This window comes from Chrysochloris asiatica, unplaced genomic scaffold, assembly GCF_000296735.1.
Source record: "Chrysochloris asiatica unplaced genomic scaffold, ChrAsi1.0 scaffold00194, whole genome shotgun sequence".
Classification (NCBI taxonomy): domain Eukaryota; kingdom Metazoa; phylum Chordata; class Mammalia; order Afrosoricida; family Chrysochloridae; genus Chrysochloris; species Chrysochloris asiatica.
Genome location: NW_006408712.1, coordinates 396500 through 415516, shown reverse-complemented (window position 1 = coordinate 415516; position 19017 = coordinate 396500). Strand labels below are relative to the sequence as shown.

General features: G+C 39.8%; 2 protein-coding genes across 5 annotated transcripts in view; both read left to right on the top strand.

The window, feature by feature from the left end:
- Positions 1-10923, top strand: part of POLE2 (polymerase (DNA directed), epsilon 2, accessory subunit) — a 40333-nt gene extending 29410 nt beyond the window's left edge. For 2 of the 3 annotated variants that reach the window (XM_006872325.1, XM_006872327.1), the window contains 8 exons: positions 796-885; positions 1042-1096; positions 1661-1720; positions 1808-1885; positions 3888-3996; positions 4831-5007; positions 10273-10340; positions 10797-10923. In XM_006872325.1, the coding sequence (XP_006872387.1) occupies positions 796-885; positions 1042-1096; positions 1661-1720; positions 1808-1885; positions 3888-3996; positions 4831-5007; positions 10273-10340; positions 10797-10815 (656 nt within the window). In that variant the 3' untranslated portion in view covers positions 10816-10923. The remainder of the gene's footprint in view (positions 1-795; positions 886-1041; positions 1097-1660; positions 1721-1807; positions 1886-3887; positions 3997-4830; positions 5008-10272; positions 10341-10796) is intronic. The other variant, XM_006872326.1, reaches the window with a different exon arrangement.
- Positions 10924-14215: 3292 nt separating this feature from the next.
- DNAAF2 (dynein, axonemal, assembly factor 2) overlaps positions 14216-19017 on the top strand; it is an 11552-nt gene continuing 6750 nt past the window's right edge. For both annotated transcript variants that reach the window (XM_006872324.1, XM_006872323.1), the window contains exon 1: positions 14216-16066. In XM_006872324.1, the coding sequence (XP_006872386.1) occupies positions 14216-16066 (1851 nt within the window). The remainder of the gene's footprint in view (positions 16067-19017) is intronic.

Here is a 19017-nt window from a genome sequence, read left to right as displayed (position 1 = left end):
TTTACGGGAGCAGAAAGCCTTATCTTTCTCCCACAGAACAGCTGGTAGTTTCGAACTGCTGACCTTAAGGTGCTCAGCCTGATTCATAACCACTACGCTACCAGAGCTCCTTACTGTAAAGATTGTTGTTGTTAAGTGCTGTCGAGTTGGTTCTGACCCTTAGTGACCCTGTATAGGGTTTCTGAGGAGCAGCTGGTGAGCTTGAACTGCTAACCTTACAGTTCAAACGGCTTTGCAGTCCGGCACATTAACCCACAGCACCACACCAGGACTGTAAAGATTAGAGCCTATAAAACTCTAGGGGGCAGTTCTACTCATAGGGTTACATAGGGTTTCTGAGTCAAAAGTTGACTTGACAGCATTATAACAACACAGTATAAGAAAGTAATTGAGAGCGTTGGGCTTTGGAGTCTAAGTCCCAGTCTAATACCTTGAGCAGATTACTTAACCTTTCTAAATCTCAGTTTATAGGAATATTGTGAGGATTAATTAAGCCAGTACAGAACCTGGTATATAAGTACTCAATAAACAAATGGTATTATTACTATTGTTTTAATAATTCATTATTATTACTAAAAATTAATGACTAAAGGACTCCTGGTGTGGTGCTGTAGGATCAACACTAGACTGTGAGCCACAAGGTTGGCAGTTCAAACCCACCACCTGCTCCTTGGAAACCGTATATAGAGTCGCTATGAGTCGGAACCAATTTGGTGGCTCTTAACTATAACTAAGGGCTTTAGATCTGACTTCTAGACTAGAAAAGTGATGTTCATTTATTTTTTTATTCTTTAGGTTATTCACCAGCACCTCCCACCTGCTTTATACTCTGTGGTAATTTTTCATCTGCACCATATGGAAAAAATCACATTCAGTCTTTGAAAGGTATTGATGGTCTATTTAATAAATGTTTATCTATGTAAACAGGTATAATATTATTTATATAATTTTATTTGAAAGTTGTAGTGTTTGTTTCTAATCAATTAGAATTTTTTATGTTTATATATGCAAATCAAATTTAATATCCCTTTAAAATTTTAGATTCCCTAAAAACTTTGGCAGACATAATATGTGAATACCCAAATATTCACCAAAGGTAATGTTGTCTATTGTTATATATATGTTTTTTACTTAAATGCTTTTGTGTATTAAAAAAAGAAAAAGATGTTGAGGAAATTAATAGAGCTAAGAGATCTGATTATCTTGGCATCATGTTAATGTATGTTATACTATATTACAGATTTATAGTGAAAAAGTATTAAAAGTGATAATTTTAACACATTTTCATTGTCTTGGTGACTTTAAAGGTTTAGAGTGGCATTATTCAAATATGGCATTCACTAGTCACATACTTCTTTATAAATTAGAAGTCAAACTAATTGAAGGTAAATAAAATTTTTAATTCTGCCCCAAGTGCACTAGCCACTGTTCAAGTACTCAGTAACTGGACAGTGTGGCTATACACCATTTCTATTGGTGTAGAAGTTCTACTGGACATTGCTAGTCTAGAAGCTTTTAATAGTTAAATTTATTTAAAGAAAATTTTAAATTTAGTTCATGATTCAGTTAAAGGCAGTAACTTAAAGTTGTTTCTAGACTACTAAATACAGTTGCAAAAATAAATTTAAAAATTAATGAATTATGTTAAATTCTGCTACAGTAGCCGTTTTGTGTTTGTCCCTGGTCCAGAGGATCCTGGATTTGGTTCCATCTTACCAAGGTAAGTTGTATTCAGAATTTTGCAATAGTAATGACCAGGCTGTAAAATTTAAAAATCTGTGCTACATCACACGCATTGTTTTTGTAGGCCACCACTTGCTGAAAGCATCACAAATGAATTCAGACAGAGGGTACCCTTCTCAGTTTTTACTACTAACCCTTGCAGGTAAATGTTAGTATTTTGTGCTACAGTTGTTGTTTTTTTTCCTATAAAAATTAACTTGAAAAAAAAATTAGTCTTTAAAATTTGTCTCTGAATTTTGACTGTAATGGAATAAATATAAATTTTTTTTTTCTGTTTTAGGTTTCTCAAAGCTTTGAAAAATTTAAAACTATAATTCACTAGCTTAAATAATGGGTGGAGATTTAAAAACATAGTTAATATGCATCATTTTTTAAAAGTTACAATGAGAAAATGAAAATTTAATCTATATGCCTCTCATTGTAATCATAGAATCTTATTGTGGAAATACCCTAAGATTCAGTCCTTGGATCTTCTCTCTTTTCTGTTTAAATTCAACTCCCTCAGTAACCTTATCCTGTCCCATGGCTTTAAATACCATTGATGTATGTTGTTGTTGTCAAGTGCCATCGAGTCATTTCTTACTCATAGTTACCCTGTATAGTGTTTCCAAGGAGCAGCTGGTGAGTGTGAAGCAGTCTGGTGCTTACTGTACAGTGCCACACCAGGACTACTATATTTGTATTACCATCTCAGACCTCTCTCCCAAAATTCGGACTCATAAATCCACTAATCATCTCCACTTGAATGTCTAATAAACAACTTAAAACTCAACACCTGATCGTCACACCCCTGCCACACACACAGCCTGTTTTGTAGCTTTGCTTTTCTTTGTTCATATCACCCATATCCTTCCAGTTGCTCAGGCCAAAAACCTTGATGTTCTCCTCATCCAGTTTTTCAGGAAACCCTGTTGACTTGAAAATATATCCAGAATCTGGTCATCTCTCTGTGGTTGTTAGGTGTCATCAACTCAGTTTCAACTTAAAGCGACCTTATGCACAACAGAATGAAACACTGCCCAGTCCAGTGCTAACCTCATAATCTTGCTGTACTTCAGTCTATTGCTCTTGTGAAACACTGCCCAGTCCAGTGCTAACCTCATAATCTTGCTGTACTTCAGTCTATTGCTGTTGTCGCTGTGTCAGTCGATCTCATGGGTCTCCCTGTTTTTCACTGATGTCTCTATGCCTCAATGTTACCATCTTCTTTAGATAGGATTATTTGGATAACTTCTCATTTATCTTTAGTTTCTACCCCTGCTTTTTGGTATAATCTATTCTGAACATAATAACAAGAGTGATCCTTTAAAACATAAGCATATTATGCCCCCTTACTGATCCTGAAAGAAGGGATCCCTCATGTTATCCAGTAAAAGCCCAAACCTTTGCAATAATAATGATTTAACCTCCTCACGCCCCTCTGATTTCCTCCCTCTCTATCTTACTCCAGCCACAGCAGCCTCCTTTCTGTTCCTCAGACCCACTAGGTATGTTCCAGTCTTAGGAACTTTGCTGTACCTGTTCTGTCTACAATGTTCTTTCTCTGGATAACTGCTTAACTAACTCCTTTACCTCTTCAAGTCTGTGCTGAAATCATACTTCTTAGTGAGCCCTGCCTGTCCTGATCACCTTACTCTATCTCTAGCCCACTAAATCCTCACATATAATCTCCCTTGTTCTGTTGTTTCTCTTCTTGTACACTTCTAACAAAATTATCTGAATCCTGGTGTGACACTGTGGGTTAATGTGTCAGACTGCAAAGCCATTTGAACTGCAAGGTCGGCGGTTCAAGCTCACCAGCTGCTCCTCAGAAACCCTATACAGGGTCGCTATGGGTCAGAATCCACTCGATCAGCACTTCACAACAACAAAATTATCATGATTGTTGTTTCCTCCACCTTTCCCTAGCCTCCATTAAAATGCAAACCGCATGAGAGTATTTTTTTTTTTTTATTCGTTCATAACAGTGGTAGGCACATATGAAGAACTCAACTGGTAATACAATGAAGGGATGAATAGATTCTGATTGAATTTCTTATGTGATTTACGATGAAAAGTAGGGATGACTTTGTAATAAAAACATTTTGCCTTTAAAATTATCCTTTTTTTGAAAAAGTCAAATTCAACTACTATTTTAATTTCAGAATTCAGTATTGTACACAAGAAATTATTGTCTTTCGTGAAGATTTAGTGAATAAAATGTGCAGAAACTGTGTCCGTTTTCCTAGTAGCAATTTGGATATTCCTAATCATGTAAGTTAATTCTTCTTTCTTAAACTATGTAACATGTTGTATGATATGAAGTTTTAAGCCACTTAGTAATTTGTGTTTTTGTTAGAATGTTTGTGTGATTCAAAAAATTTAAACATAATTTTATCCTACAAAGTAAGTCAGTGTTTCTTTCCTATTGAAATATCCCTTAATGGCAAAGGAAAGTCAAGAATGAACAGGAAATTTATTTGAAGCTTCCAGGTTAGCTTTTAAAATTCATAAACCTTATAATGCACTTAAAAAATATCTATCTGTATTTATATTCATATATTTTAATAAAACATTCATATTTGTCATGTTTATTACCTGTTTCATGATATGTCCACATTGTTTATCTTGTAGCATCAAGATTCCCTGATACACACTTGTTAATCCCTATATACATGTCCCAACATTTGAAAATGGTAGATCATACTGAAGATTTTTATTACTTACTTTATAAATTTGAAGTCTATGTAGGCTGTGTATCCTTAGTTTTATTCAATGGAATTGTTTTTAGATGAACAGAATTAGTAAATGAGCATATTTGTACAAAATATGTACAGTTGCTTCAACATGACTATTTGGGAGAACAGCTTTTCTGGCATATGATATTAAATGACAACTCAATAGATTTTCCCTAAAATATAGGATAATTGATTTCATTTTAAATGAGAGTAGTGTTTCCCAAATATCTGTGATTAAAAGCTTTTAAAATTGCTTCTCAAATTTCTTTAGATCCTTTTGGTAATTAGTATTTGAAATGATTTGTTATTAGATATTTTAAGTTTTACAAATAAATTGAAATTTATTTTGTTTTGTGTTTTTCTTTTGTAGTTTATAAAGACTATCTTATCCCAAGGACATCTGACTCCTCTACCCCTTTATGTCTGCCCAGTGTACTGGGCATATGACTATACTTTGAGAGTATATCCTGTACCTGACCTGCTTGTCATTGCAGACAAATACGATCCTTTCACTATAACCAATACCGAATGCCTCTGCATAAACCCTGTAAGAATACAGTTAACATTATATAGTCAATATTTTTTTAAGACTAGAACTTATTTCTTTACATTTAAAATTTCTATTTAATCTAATTATTGGAGTAAAAAATATAGAAACTAGGAAAACAATGAATTATTTAGGTATGCACAGAAAATTCTTACACATAAACTTTCAATATAGAGTGTGACTATGAAATAACATGAATTTAAAGAAAAACCCACTGTAATTTATACAAAGAATCCTGGTGTGGCGCTGTAGGATAAGCAATAGACTGTAAAGTCAGTTTGAACCAAACTCACCAGTTGCTTCTCTGGAACCTTATACAGGGTCACTCCTACTCAACTGCACTTAGCAACAATATAACTTACATAAGGGAGCTTCAAACGTTTTATGAAAAATTCCATTACCTTTTAATTCCATTTTCCACAAAGTTTTTGAAACCTTTTAATATAGCCAAATGAATATTTTCTCCTTCAAAGTAACATCCCTTGAGTAGTTTCTCTATAGAAATTACTTTCAATGCCTGTATCTCATTCTCTTTAAATATATTTGTGATACTTGTCCATTAAGGATGATTTTGAGTTTTCAAAATTTCCTCAAGTCCCAAAAATTCAAACCTGAATAATGAGGAAAGTTTCATTGGGACACATTTTAAATTAGATTTTTTTAACTTGAGGACTATCCACTATGTAAACACTGCTGGGTTAAACAAAATATTATCACTATGGGCAGTTCAAACCCACTGGTAACTCTACAGGAGAAGGATATAGCAGACTGCTTTAAGTTGGAATTAACTAGAATATACCGAACTTGTTTTTTGTTTGGGGGTGGGTGGGGGAAATTATCACTACAAACTTCTAATTTAATGTCTATGAATTTTTTTTAATGTTTTATTGTAAATTATGTGATAGTTCACATGGGAGAACATTAGTTTTACATTCATCCTATCATATATTGTTTCATTGCCATGGTTACAATCCCCTCCATGCATCTTCAACCAACCAAAGGGTAAACCATGCAAGCCTGCCATCCCCCGCCCTCCAAGTCATCAGCACACAGCCCCTCTCCCTCTCTGTGTCTAAAGTCCCCAGCTGCTCCATCTCTCCACATCATCGTCTCTGCCTCCATCTCAGGCATCCTGCTCTCCGCTCTTCTCCATTGATGGTCCCAGAGACCTCTGCTCCTAGACTGCAAAGTTAATCACTACCCTCCTTGCTACAACACGTCTACCTTTACATTTCCAACCCTCACAATCAGTCCTGATAACAATTATTCACTATTGTATCACAAGAGACCTATCCACATGTCCTTTCATCAGCCCCGCCTAGACAGATTGAATACTAAGTGGAGATTCTACCTTCCTCCACGCCCTCTGGATACAGTTTCCCTATTGAAAGCTTGTAAACCAGTCACTTCTTGCCTTTGCAGCACCCCCATTTTGGGTAGCCAATGTCCAAGTTGCCCATCCCTGTCTATTCTGTGTATTGAGGGGGTGGGAATGATCCCCGCTGTGAATATTTGTACCCTCTTTGGAGCTACTGCTTCCATAGGTGTGTGTCAGGTTCATCAAATTGTATCAGATTATTTTTTCCCTCTTCTTTCTTCTGGTTGAGCTCTGATCATCCAATCATTGATGCCAGGTCAAGTGGTTATTATCTGCAAGTGTGGGTGTACTTATGCATGTACAGCTCTCTTCTTATCAGCTGGACGCTTCACTCTCCACTCTAGTCCTCTGTGGCTATGTTGCTAACTCTGGGTCCAAGAGTCCCCTGGACTTGGCATACTGCTGGCCAACCAGGTCTCCATCTGGGTTCATAGGAGTCTATTGAGCAGTGTAGGGCTCAGCTCGCAGCTTCATTGCTGCTTTTCCCTCACTTCCCCTTATCAGTGACGAATGTGGTCACCAATCAGAGCATGTATTCCCACTGAGTCTTAGTCTTAGGAGAGGGTTTGCCCTGAGGGGGACCCGACCACTTGCCTTGATGTCTCCTGGGTGAGCCACTTGTTCTTGTAGTAATCAGTCGGTCTGCCTGTATTGTTTTGTATTTTTCCTATCAGTCTTTCTTTCAGAAAGTATCTACTGTTCTTTTGGCCACTCAGGCTGGTCTGCTTGTCCTTTCAAGTAGACATTTCCCCTCAAAAGATTCTGGATGCTGTTCAGGATTCCATCTATGGTCTTGTGTAATGCAGGGGCTCTGCAGGAAGCCTCCTTCACTGGGCACGTTGTAGCCCCATTGTAGGTATTCCAATCAGTTACAGGCAGAAGACAGACTTACAGACTTTCTATGGTGATATTTCTGGCTATTTCTTTCTCTCCCCCTCCATAACTTTTTTGTTTCAACTGGGTCATCTGTAGAAATATGTCTTATTGGCTACTGCTTTTTTCAAACATGTTGTTTTTCTCTGTTGTTAGGTGCCATCGACTCGGTGCTGACTCATAGTGACCTTATGCACAGAATGAAATACTGCCAAATCCTGGGCCAACCTCAACTATTGTTGCCACGCTTGAGCCCATTGATGTGGCCACATGGCCAATTCATCTCGCTGGGGGTCTTTCTCTTTTTCTCTGACCCACCTTACCAGACTTGAGATCCTTCTCCAGTGACTGGTCCCGCTTGACAGTATGTCCGAAGTATGAGAGACGAAGTTTGGCCATCTTGGCCTCCAAGGAGCACTCTGGCTGTACTTCTTCCAACACAGATCTGTTGGTTCTGTGGGCAGCCCATGGCACTTAGAATAATTATCTTCCAACACCATAACTCAAAAGCATCAATTCTTCTATGGTCTTCCTTATTTACTGTCCAACTTGCACATGTGTATGAGGTTATTGAAAATACCATGGCTTGGGTCACCTTAGTCCTCAAGCTGACATCTTTGCTCTTTAACACTTTAAAAAGGTCTTGTGCAGATTTGCCTAATGCAATACATCATTTGATTTCTTGACTGCTGCTTCCATGAGTGTTGATAGTTGATCCAAGAAGAATGAAGTCCTTGACAACTTCAATCTTTTCTCCGTTGATAAGAATCTTGTTTACTGGTCCAGTGGTGAGGATTTTTGTTTTCTTGACATTAAGATGTAATCCATACTGAAGGCTGTGCTCTTTGATTTTCATCAGTAAATGTTTTAAGTTTTCTTTACTTTCAGAAAGCAAGGTTGTATCATCTGCATGAGTCTTCCTCCAATCCTGATGCCACGTTTTTCTTCATATAACCCAGCTTCTCAGATTATTTGCTCAGCATATAGCTTGAATAAGTATGGTGAAAGAATACAACCTTGTCGTATACCTTTCTTAATTTTAAACCGTCCAATGTTCCCATGTTATGTTCGAACAACTGCCTTTTGGTCCATGTACAGATTCCTCATGAGCACAATTAAGTGTTCCAGAATAGTCATACCCCGCAATATTGTCCAGAGTTTGTCATGATCCACACACTTGAAAGCCTTTGCATAGTCAGTAACGCACAGGTAAACATCTTTCTGATATTCTCTGCTTTCAGCCAAGATCCAGCAGACATCCACAATGATATCCCTTATTCCAAGGCCTCTTCTGAATCCGGCTTGAACCTCTGGAAGTTCTCTGTCAATGTATGATTGTAGCCATTTCTGTATTACCTTTAGCAAAACTTTACTCACGTGGGATATCAAAGAGATTATCTGATGATTTCCACATTCCGTAGGGTCACCTCTCTTTGGAATGGGAACAAATGTGGATCTCTTCCCATCAGTTGGCCAGATAGTTGTCTTTCAAATTTCTTGGCACAGATGAGTGAGTGCCTCCTGTGCTGCATCACTTTCTTGAAAGATTTCAACTTTTATTCCATCGATTCCTGGTGCCTTGTTCTTTGCCAATTCCTTCAATGAACCTTGGATTTCTTCCTTCAATATCCTTGGCTCTTGATCATATGCTACCCCTTGAAATGTACCTTTTGGTACAGTGACTCTGTGTATTCCTTCCATTTTCTTTAAGACAGGTCTTTTTAACCTTGGCACTATTGAAATTTCAAGTCAGATAATTTTTTTGTTTTTGATTTTCCAGTGCATTGTGGCATGTTTAGCAGCATATCTGGTCTCTGCTTCTTTTAGTAATACCCTAACCTAAAATGTCTGTTATTGTGTCAGTTCCGACTCATAGCAACCTGGTATAGGGTTTCTGAGAGTGGCTGGTGGGTTTGAACCACCAACCTTGTGGGCCACTGCTTATTCTATAGCACCACACCAGGACTCCAAAATGTCTGTAGACATTGCCAAATGTCCCCTGGATGACAAAATTATCCATAGTTGAATATCACTATGAGATAAATGTGGTTACCTGATTTGGTTTCATTGCTTATCATTGTGGCTTGATTTTTGCATTTGTATTCACATTCAAATAGTGTTTCACAATGATGTCACTTTCTCATCAAAATTAAACTCTATGGACATTTTCATAGCTATTGCTGTATTTCAAAACATGTAATTTCTAAATTTTCACACTTTTTCTTCCTGTAAACAACCACTTCCTATACCACCATTATGTCTTTTTTTACATATACCTCTTCAGCAAACCCAAACATTCATTGCTCTTGACATTATTTCATCCCTATAAACTTGTTCTTGTAGGGACACAAAGACTAAGTTGACAGAGTCACTGCTCATTAACTTTACAGTTGAGTAGTGGATAACTGCCATTATCGTTCAGTGCTTTAGGGCACATCGGAGGAGGAGCAAACCTAAGTTTTGGTTTTGGGAAGAAGCAGGAAACTATTGAGTATGATGTTTGAGTACCTCATATATATATTTAGCACCACATATTGTTTATTTTTCATACCAACTAAAGCCATTCCTATGCATTTCCAGTTAAATATCTTAACACAACTTAGCCAACTGAAAAACTTTTGCTTCAAGTGGAGATATGTTTTATAACACCTCCTCTGGTAGCGTAGTGGTTACGAATTGGGCTGCGAACCTTAAGGACAGCAGTTCAAAATTACCAGCCGTTCCGTGGGAGAAAGATGAGGCTTTCTGCTCCCGTAAAGATTTATAGCCTCGGAAACCCTGTACAGGGTCGCTATGGGTCGGAACCGACTTGACAGCACTTAACAACAACAACCTCTTTATAAAGATCATGTAAAAATCTGTCTTGTTACTTATTATTCACATCTTGTAACCCTATTTTTAAGGTGGGAATTTTATTAACTAAAAGTCTCCCAACAACAAGGGATTTAATTTTAAAAATAGGAAATATTTTATAAATGTTGAATATTCACTTATAGGCATTTTTCTTCTCACAGGGTTCTTTTCCAAGAAGTGGATTTTCATTTAAAGTATTTTATCCTTCTAATAAGACCATAGAAGATAGGTAAGTGTACCTACAAAACAGGAAGAAGATGCTTCCTCCTGGTGTTATATTGCCAAAAATCAGATGGTCAGTAGGTACATCAACATGAATTCAGAAATTTTCTTATAAATTTCAAACCACAAAAAAAAGGGACTGGTGAAATAAATGATAAATTTACTACTAATTGAAACAACTCCCCACCCCCATACAGAATAATATGCATAGTATTCTGTACTCATATAAGCATTGTTAAAGGATATATCCATATACAAACATAATGGTATATGACTATGTAGACACAAACACAAGTTCATGTGAGGAACAGGAGTGGGGTAAGAGATTGGCTTACTTTTCATTGTATGCCTTTTGCATTGGAAACAATGTGCATATATTAATCCTTATGTAAAATTAATTTATAAGAAATGTGCAATAAGTCAGGTTTCCAAAAGATTTTATTTTTTCACTTTTTGTTTTCAGCAAACTTCAAGGCTTCTGAGATCCTTAAGGACCATACGAGGAAACGATACTCATCAGCTTTTTTGCTTACATTTATATTTTATGCAATTTTGATATTAAGTTATAATAAAATTATAATATACTTTAGAACATTCTATTTGTTTCATCAAGTCTTTACATTAAAGCACAATAAAAACATGATATACTTTAGAAAGTTCTATAGGAAATATTTTCTACATAGTGTTTTAAGAAAAAATACATGTGTGTGTAAAAATATGATCTAAGTGTACATTTGCACTTAACAAGTAAGTTTAGTTATCTCTATGGAGTCTTGGGGTGGCGCTATATGATAAACACTGGACTCCTAACAACAGAGTTGGTGGTTCAAACACACCAGCTGCTCCTTGGAACCCCTATCTAGAGTCCCTATGAGTTGGAGTTGATTTGATAGTACTTAACAACAGTTAGGCGCATGGATATTATCCTATCACTTATAGCATTGTACCTCATGACTGATCTGGATATGTTCTTTTTGACGATGAATGCAACACCATTCCTTTTCAATTTGTCATTCCCTGCATAGTAAATCATGTAGTTATCAGATTCAAAATGGCCAATACCAGCCCATTTCAGCTCACTAATGCCTAAGCTATCGATGTTTATGCGTTCCATTTCATTTTTGACAACTTCCAATTTTCCCAGATTCATTCATACTTCGTACATTCCATGTTCCAATTTTCTGTGGATGTTTATAGCTGTTTCTCTTCATTTTAAGTTGTTGCCCATCAGCAAATGCAGGTTCTGTGTGCTTTTCTCCCCCGAGCTTAACTCTATTCATGTCATTATGGTCAACTCTACTTTGAGGAGGCATTTTTTTCCCCAGTCGCATTCTGAGTGCCTTCCTACTTTCCGGTCCTGTGTCTGACAATGTTTCTCTGCTATTCATAGAGTTTTCAGTGACTAGCGATTCGGAAGTAGTTTGTCACTCTTTCTTCCTAGTCTGTCTTTGTTTTGTAGCTCATCTGAAACCTGTCCACCATGGGTGATCCTGCTGGTTATGTAAAACACCAGTGGCATAGCCCTCAGAATCACAGCAACTCAAACCACCACAGCACGACAGACAGAAGAGTGGTGGCCGTTTGGTTTTATATCTATACTGTCTCTTAAAATTTTGATGTCAATCTTGATACAATCCTGATATAATCAATATTGTCCGGAGGAAACAGTCGCTGGCGAAGGATGTCATGCTGGGTAAGGTGAAGGGTCAGAGAAAAAGAGGAAGACCCCTAACGAGATGGATTGGCCAGGTGGCTTCATTAATGGACTCAAGTGTGGCAGCGGTAGTGAGGTTGGCCCAGGATCGGACATTGTTTCGTTCTGCTGTGCATAGGGTCGCTATGAGTTGGTTCTGACTCGATGGCACCTGACAACAACAACAGTTATATCTATATTGATCATATTTAAACTTTCCCAAATCATTGTTTTGGTATAACAAGTTTTTGTCGCCATACAAATTTCAATAGTATACTCAGCAGTTTTGAAACTAAATTTACATCACAGAATTTATTCTACTGAAAAGCTTTATGTCAGAATATTAGTTTGATATGTTACATAATCACTGAAGTTTTTGATATTGTCAATATACAAACATTTAGAAGGTATGTTCATTTCAAAGCAGCATGTTTTATTGTTTTTGTATGTAATCACTCACTGCCACTTAGTTTATGAACTTGATGAAAAGATATCCCAGAAATATATCAGAATGATAGAGAGTTTAGGTAGGGGTACAGAGAGTGTTTCAAATATAGGAGTAACATTAGAAATTACACAAGGTCTAGACTGGAAGACATTTTATTTCAAAGTAAGTTTTGGGAAGTTGTTGTTAGGTGCTATCAAATTGGTTTTAACTCATAGTGATCCTGTTTATGGTTTTCCAGGCTATAAATCTTTATGGGAGCAGAAAGCCTTTCTCCCAAGGAGCAGCTGGTAAAAATGAGCTCATGATCTTGTCAGCAGTCCACTGCTTATCCTATAGCACCACCAGCATTCCTTTCTTACTTTTTGGAAGAGATATTAATAATATAACATAGTGAAGTGGAAACTATTCAAAATTAAACCTGAGCTCAGGGTTAAACGAATTCGTAGTAAGGAAGAGCTGGCAATTTGAAATATGGTTTGAGGATAGAAAATGTGGGAAGCACATTAGAAGGGGGTCTGTTTGACAAGCAACGGGTCTAGCAGCTTTAATTTCTCAAGACTAACCTGAAAAAAACCCACAAGTTTAAATATAAAATTAAGGAATAAATTTAAACCCACTAGATTGCTTGAAAATATACATTTTAGACATTGAAAATAGTAATCAAATGGACACAGGTGTTGTTGGCCTGGTTATGAGAGCAATACAGCTGTATATGAAAGAAAAATAGAACTAGTTAAAAGGCATCCCTTTTTCACTCATTCATTTAACAAATAATTGCCTCGTACAATTAAAGTTGAAGTAATTTGGGATACTTTTAGGAAATCAATAACTAGGCGATAGGACACCTAGTGTGGTGCTGTAGGGTAAACACTGACTGCTAACTGCAATGTCGGTGGTTGAAACACACCATTCATCCTTGGAAACCCTCTCTATATGGTAGATGAGTCGAAACCTACTAGGTGGCACTTAATGGCGCAATTAGGGGTTAGTCATTAGACAAGTTAAAGTGAAATGATGCAAGGCAGCTACTAACAGCAGATAAAGTGTCAGAACCAAGAAATGAGAATAACACGGACACTAAGACCCTAGTTTCAGCATCATCCAGAAATGAAAGATGGATAAAAAGCTAATTATAGAAGCAATTTAACCAATGAGTGGAAGGACAAGGAGACACACCTGTATTCAGTTCCCATTTATAATTTTCTATCCTTTATGGGGGTGGGGGGTGGGGTGGATGGTGATGTGGAGTCGGTTCTGACTCAACGCGACCCTGTATAAGGTTTCCGAGGCTGTAATGTTTACTGGGCAGAAAGCCTCATCTTTCTCTCAACGGAACAGCTGGGTAGGAAGTAGAAAACGGAAAGCTGGGCCGGTGTAGATACAGCACTAAAAGGGTACTCTGAACTGTTCTTGGAAAACAACAGATTGTAATACTCATGACTCCGTGCTTGATAAACTTGAGGTAAGGCTAATTTCACTGTGGCACAGGTACCTGAAGAAAACATCCGGTAGGGTAGTAGATTTCTGGCATTTCTACCATTCCCTCAGTATTCTAGTCCCTCCTCCCAGGTGTTGGCGATGTCACTATGGCAACGGGCACGCGTTGCCCAGGGCTCAATTCTCTAGCCGTTACTGACCACAGTTGCCTCACTTATGAGGACCTGGAGCTCCGTGGCGTGTCCTACTCACCAAGCCTTAGATTTGCCCTTCCCTTGCACCGAAAGAAGGGTCTACGGGCAACATGTCGAAGGCTGCTGCCACGCCATTGGAGGACTTGGATTTGAGCGGAGACGAGGTACAGAGGCTCACCTCCGCTTTCCAGGACCCAGAGTTCCGCCGGCTGTTCTCCGAGTACGCTCAGGAGCTCACAGACCCCGAGAACCGACGACGCTACGAAAAAGAGATCACCGAGTTGGAGCGTGAGCGGGGAGTGGAGGTTCGGTTTGTGCACCCGGAACCGGGATACGTGCTGCGCACCAGTTTGGATGGAGTACGGCGCAGCTTTGTGAATGTGTGTAGTAACGTGCTGGTGGGCGCTCCGAGCAGTCGGCCTGGCTCCGGGGGCTCTGCCCCCGGCCTCCACTGGTCCCTGCCCCATAGCCTGTCCCCAGGTCGTGAGTACGCGGGGAGACGGGGCACCCGCTACACGGTCTATGACGTGGTTTTCCACCCAGAAACTCTGGCGCTCGCCCGGCGCTACGAGCGCTTCCGACACATGCTGGACACCACGGCCCTGGAGGCCGTCGAGAAGCAGTTTGGTGTAAAGCTGGATCGCAGGAATGCTAAGACCCTGAAGATCAAGTACAAGGGGTCCCCGGAGGCCGCTGTGCTCCGTACACCTCTGCCCGGGGGTGTCCCAGCTCGGACCGAAGAGGAGTCGGAGGGCCCTCTCCCGGATTTCCCTTATCCTTACCAGTACCCGCACCCGGCAGCTTCAGGAAACTCTGTGGCCCCCAAGACCGAGGCGCCCTCTCAACCCCCCGTCCCCACCGAGCCTCGATACAGCGTGGTGCAGCGCCACCACGTGGACCTACAGGATTACCGCTGCTCCCGGGACTCAGTCCCGAGCACCGTACCCCACGAGCTGGTGATCACCATCGAGCTGCCGCTCCTGCGTTCTGCCGAGCAGGCGGCACTGGAGGTGACGAGAAAGCTGCTGTGCCTCGACTCAAGGAAGCCTGACTATCGGCTGCGGCTTTCGCTCCCGTACCCAGTGGACGACAGCCGCGGCAAGGCGCAATTCAACAAGGCCCGGAGGCAGCTGGTAGTCACGTTGCCGGTGACGCTACCTGTCTCGCATCCACAGCCAGCCACGGTGCCGGAAGTGTCCGCTGACCAGTCGGGAACTGACTGCGCGGCTCGCGTTTCCGATCTCCAGGGGGAAGCGGGCCTGGCTGAGACTCACACTGAGGATCTACACTCTGGTGCCAGCGGAGACAGCGTAGCAGACGCCGAAGTCGTCAGCCCCTGTGCTTCCGAGGAGGCGTCACCACCAGCCGGCCCGGAGGAACTTGCTCTCGAACCGGAAGAGCAGGACATAGGCGGGCACGCGGAATCTCCTCGTGGTACGCTAGAGGAGCCGCTTTTAATAGCCGGAAACTCATCAGGGGACGGTGGCGGAGATTCGCTTAGTATTTTAACCAGGGATCTTGACGCCGACTCTTCTTCAGAAATCGGGAGGGCAACCAGAGATCTTAGTGTGGAGACTCACGTGCACCGGAAAGGCACCAGCTGGGAGCCATTTTACGGAGCCATGGGTGGTCCTGGGACCGAGAACCGGGAACTTTTGTGTCCGCCTTTGCAATGTAAACAGAAAAAAGAATCCCTGACTCTGTTAATTCAAGTTCCACAGATCCTGCCGCAAAGTCTTCAAGGGGATTTGAGCCCCCTCCGATACAAATTGTGCTTCTCCACACAAAACTGTGTTTATTATTCCTTCCTTTTGCAATTTGCTCCAGAGAATAAGTTGAGTACCAGAGAACCTGTTATTAGCATTTCTTCAGACAATGCTGTGATAGAACTGACCAAATCTCCAGAGAGCCATGGACATTGGAGAGAGTGGTATTATGGCATAAACAACGATTTTTTGGAGGTAACAATTCTTTTCAGAGCCTTATATTTGAAACTCTCCAGAGCCGTGTAAAACTTACTATTATTTACAAGCTTTGGAAACCCCATACAGGGTCCCATGAGTTGGAACCGACTCTAGGGCACTTAGCCAACAGTTACAAGGCAGCCTCACAATTTATCCCAAAACTGACTTTCCACTAATGACTTGAAATTGGTAATAAGTTGAAATTGATGGAAGATGTCAGTACGTGTTAAACGTTAAACGTTCTCACAATACTATATTTTGAAATGAAAGTTAACCCGTCCTTCCGAATTTTGAATCTTCAAATTGCTCTCTTGCAGAAGTTATTTCCGTGGATTCCCAGGGAACCGTTAACCTCTGTAATTGTTTGAAAGATATTGAGTGCGTTTTTTTTTTCTTGGGAGACGTTGTAACTCGTCATTTTCTAGGGTGTTTGGGAGACACTAAGTTTAAGAACCATTCCATAATGACCATATTTGAAGCTGATAAATCACTTTTCCTGAGCGTCTTGTTAGGTGCTGTCGAGTGGATTCTGACCGTGTTCACACAATGTCACAGAGTAGAACTGCCTCATTTAGATTATTACCTTTCCTTCTGGTGGAAAGGCTAAGTGGTTTCTTTCCTTTTGGTGGAAAGGGTAAGGGGTTGGAACCCACCTCCTTGGAGCTGCTAGGTGAGTTCCAACCAGTTGGCAGGAGGGCTTAACCATTGCACCACCAGGGCTACTTTTCCGAATTTAGAAAATTAGTAATAATTTAATTCCGAAAGCAACAGGAATTCTGCCAATGCCATAGAGATGGGGGGGACTCAAACCAGATGTGACCCCGAAATCCTTTGCCCATGGCGAGTCCATTCCATCTCATAGCTGCTTAGTCACTGATGGTGGGGTTGTCCTCTGATGGACACTATATTGCATTGAAATTACCTGCTTTGTGTGTGTTTGTCTGTTGTGATCATCTGTGGGTCTCTGCTAATGTCTGGAACAATGACCAGCATCTAACAAAGCGGTGACTATGATAAGCACTGAACTGTGAAACACAAGGTTGGTGATTGAAGCCTACCAGCAGCTCCAGGAGAGAAAGGTGAGGTTTTCTGCTCCAGCAAAGATGTACAGCCTTGGAAACCTAATACAGGGTTGCTGTGTGTCGGAACCAACCCGAAGGCACTAACAACAACAGTATACAATCAAATGTTGAGCTGAATAACAATGACATCAGCTGGGCCTCTTCTGGCAAATACTCTTAAGCTGAGCTCCCTGGTTTCTTTGGTTATAATTTCGATGAATAGTATCAGCTGTACTTGGTACAAGGAGCCCTGTTAGCACAATGGTTAAGTGCTTAGCTGCTAACTAAAAGGTCACGGGCTCAAAATTGACCATCAGGAGAAATATGCTTCCATAAAGATTTACATCCTTGGAAATGTTATGGGGCAGTTCTGCTCTGCCCCATAGTGTTGTTATGAGTTCCACTGGAAAGGAATGGGTTTGGTTTGGGGCTGGTAGTTGCTGTTAAACTGTTTTAGATAATGGCGGTTCCTGAATTTCAGATTAAGTATGCCACTCAAATACTGAATGACCTACCTAAAATGTAACGTTGTAAAGCTCTTTTAAGATCAATAATTAGCAAGTTCTTTTGTTTGGGTGTCTACTTTAAGGGTAAAAGGGGTTCTAGTTGCACAGATTATATATTAAAAATTAAGTGCTTGACCTTGGGTTTAACCTGCCAGCACTTTTTATAGCTGCCTTTTGTTTTTATAAAAACCCATTACTTTGGAGTCGGTTCCGACTAATCATAACCCTATAGGACAGAGTAGAGTTTCCAAGGCTGTAAATCTTCACGGAAGCAGAGCTTTCCTGTAACAGTGGAGGGCTTAACCACTACCACTAGGAGTCCTTGTTTTTATAGAAGTTTGCTAACAAGTTATATGTAGATTTATAAAGTCAGGTCTCTTCTTTGAGAAGTGGTTGATTTGAAACTCCCCACCAAAGGCAAAATAAATAGTCAGCACTGGGTAGGTGTTGTGTGAGAATATGATATAATTTATAATACCTGTTTATATCAGTGTAAGGAAATTAGGGAAAGGGCAGTCATTTTCCTGTAATTGTTTTAATCATTGTTAAAATGACTCAGTGTTTACAGTGGGGGGGGGCTTTATGCCCAAGTATTTAAGAGAATCCTAAAGAATATATTTTAATCTGATTCCTTAGGATGTTAATATTATTTTAGCAAAGAAACTAGACCAAAATGGAATTAAGGCAACAGTACTTTATATTTTTGAAGCCTGAAATAGAATTATAATTACTTCATTAAAATCACATTTGCTCAAGCTGATTGAACGCTAATGTTCAATTCTTCCACTTTACATTGTACCGTACCAGGCACTTGTGGCATTGTGGGTTAGGTGTTGGGCATGGTGTCGGCATTTTAAAACCACCAACCCTTTTTTGGGAGAAAGATGACTGTCTGCTCCTATAATGGTTTATAGCCTGGAAAACTCTAGAGGGTCAGAACCCACTCGATGGTTGTGGGTTTGGTTTTGTTTTTTTGGGTACCAGACGCTAAATTCATAAAAATAGGGAGTAGACAAAGTATACTGTGATTGTATTATATGCAGTATATGAAAATGATTATAATGTAAAGAAACTGATGTAAAGGTCAGAATTATTATTTTACATATAAATAAATACTGTTGTTAATTGATGTTCAGTTGATGCCAATTCATAAAGACCTCAGGTGTTACAAAGCAGAACCTACTCCATAGGGTTTCTTGACTATAATCTTTTTTTTTTTTTAATGTATTATTGTGAATTATGTGATAGTTTACATGGGAGAACATTAGTTTTACATTCATTCTATCGTATATCGTCTCATTGCCATGGTTACAATCCCCTCCATGCAATCCTTCCCTTACCCCCCAGGTCTTCAGCACACAGTCGCTCTCCCTCTCTGGAT